The sequence below is a fragment of the Palaemon carinicauda genome, chromosome 37 (genome assembly GCF_036898095.1).
Source record: "Palaemon carinicauda isolate YSFRI2023 chromosome 37, ASM3689809v2, whole genome shotgun sequence".
NCBI classification, from domain to species: Eukaryota; Metazoa; Arthropoda; class Malacostraca; order Decapoda; family Palaemonidae; genus Palaemon; species Palaemon carinicauda.
In genome coordinates, this window is record NC_090761.1 from 24,371,829 (window position 1) to 24,374,328 (window position 2,500).

General features: G+C 37.9%; 2 protein-coding genes across 2 annotated transcripts in view; one reads left to right on the plus strand and one right to left on the minus strand.

The window, feature by feature from the left end:
• spartin overlaps positions 1–2,500 on the plus strand; it is a 230,757-nt gene that overhangs the window by 22,297 nt on the left and 205,960 nt on the right. The window lies entirely within an intron of this gene.
• LOC137629038 (L-threonine 3-dehydrogenase-like) overlaps positions 1–2,500 on the minus strand; it is a 34,203-nt gene that overhangs the window by 17,187 nt on the left and 14,516 nt on the right. Inside the window, exon 4 of the mRNA XM_068360305.1 lies at positions 2,119–2,234. Within this exon, the coding sequence (XP_068216406.1) occupies positions 2,119–2,234 (116 nt within the window). The remainder of the gene's footprint in view (positions 1–2,118; positions 2,235–2,500) is intronic.

Genomic DNA, 2,500 nt, shown 5'->3' on the forward strand with positions numbered 1-2,500 from the left:
GGTATTCAAACGACGATCAGTCCCCTGGTGGTCATTGGGCTACAAGAACAACTTCGACTGGATTGTGTAGACGCCGTACGGAGGAGAATCTAGTAATACCGCATATAAGAAAGGTAAAGCACAGTTCCATTACGTAATGTATATAGCTATTCACCAGTCTTGGATATCTGTTGTTTCTTCAGTCGACCGTAAAACACCACCATCTTCTGTTTGGATACTACCGCTTGGGAGTTATGGGGTCCTTTGACTGGCCAGACAGTACTACATTGGATCCTTCTCTCTCGTTACGGTTCTTTCCCTTTCCCTACACATACACCGAATAGTCTGGCCTATTCTTGACAGATTCTCCTCTGTCCTCATACACCTGACAACATTGAGATTACCAAACAATTCTTCTTCACCCAATGGGCTACCTACTGCACTGCAATTGCTCAGTAGCTACTTTCCTCTTAGGTAAGGGTAGAAGAGACTCTTTAGCTATGGTAAGCAGCTCTTCTAGGAGAAGGACACTCCAAAACCAAACCATTGTTCTCTAGTCTTGGGTAGTGCCATAGCCTCTGTACCATGGTCTTCCACTGTCTTGGGTTAGAGTTCTCTTGCTTGAGGGTACACTCGAGCCCACTAGTCTATCTAATTTCTTATCTTGTTTTGTTAAATAATCTATAGTTTAAATAGGAATTATTTATTTTAATGTTACTGTCCTTAAAATATTCTATTTTTCCTTGTTTCCTTTCATCACTGGGTTATTTTCCCTGTTGGGGCCCCTAGGCTTATAGTATTATGCTTTTTCAACTAAGGTTGTAGCTTAGCAATTGATAATAATAATAATAAATATGATAATAATAATAATGATAAGTAAAAAAGATAGCAGGCAAATTTACCCCTAACCCACTATTAGTGTTGAAGGTAAATGGTCAATATGAGACTGTAGCACTGGAGGTTAGCAATGCTTTGGCTGAAAATTTTTCCAATGTATCATGCAAGTGTTAAGCCGCTCCTGGTCACCAATATAGAAGTATTGAAGATCAAAGACTGTTTAATTTTATAACAGAAATGGAGGTTTATCCTTACATTAAATGTCCTCTTTTAATATTATTATTATTATTATTATTATTATTATTAGCTACAGCTTTAGTTGAAAAAGCAGGATGCCAAAGGCTCCAACAGGGAAAATAGTCCAGTGAGGAAATCAAGGAATGAGCCTCTATGGCAAGAAGATTTACCAAGTTGAGTGTTTGAATCAGAATCTGCAGGTCATTTTCATGGTCTATTATGGTCAGTTAGGATCATATTTTCAGACACTGGTTTAAAATTTTAAAGGTCACTCATGAATGGTAGAGGCAAGGGACTGTGACATTGCCCCAGCAAGCAGGACAATGCCCTAGAGACTGACCATATATACATCTGATCAGCGCCCAACCTCCCTCTCCACTCAAGCTAGGACCAAGGAGGGTCAGGCAGTGAGTGCTGATGACTCAGCAGATAGACCTATAGGCTCCTCCAAAGCCCATATCCTTAGCTCACAGGGATGGTGAGGTTGCAGTGACCTAAGAAACTAACGAGTTTGAACGGGACTCGAACCCCAGTGTGGCGTTCACCAGTCAGGTACGTTACCACATTGGCTATAACAACCCTTGACTTGTCAAAAACTGACAGAGGAATGCAATTACTGTCATCAATTTTAAGGGGTTTTTATCTTGTTAAGAAGAACATCGTATTACAAGCGACCAAACAAGTCTCAGATTAACAGCCATACAAAGAAGACATATATTTATCATTCTGTCAAGTGGATTTTAGCAAAAAAGAAATTGCACGTTAGCATCTGCAAATTCAGGGTAAGAAATTCATTGATTATGAATATATTTATAAGATCGTTTAGAATCTAAGGGTTTACTGACATTCTGTAATATGCTGATACATAAGTAAAAAAAATCACAGTTTATATAGACTCATAAGCCAATATCGAATCAATCCTCTGTAACACATTGTAAATTGTAACAATTCAGAAATGTAGCGCTGGGAAGTTGCTATGTATATATGAAATCAAAACTAATTGCAATGTAAACTGTTACTATACTAATGGAAATTGGTAATCTGTAAAAGCAAGCCTTCCCTTACCTTACAAAGATAGCAGAGGCCGCAGTAAAAGTGGTTTTCTACCGCGACGCGTTGACCTATCCTCAAATCTGTGACTCCGTCTCCTAGAAGCACTACCTCTCCCGTTGCCTCGTGACCTGAGAGATGAGGTACAGATTTTAAGAACAAATATTATCATATTATTAAGCATTAGATTTTAATGATAAAGATTTATGAAATCACTCTTACATATTTTGGTAAATAAGGTAATGAGGATTACAAATTAGTCTGGTTCAAGTTCCAAGACTAAAACTGATTTATAGCTCTGAAAACAATAAACTTTACTATACAAAGACATTGGTCTTTCAGCATGTCATTGGAGTTGTCATAAGGTTTAATTCTAATTATTTTAGACTATGAGCAA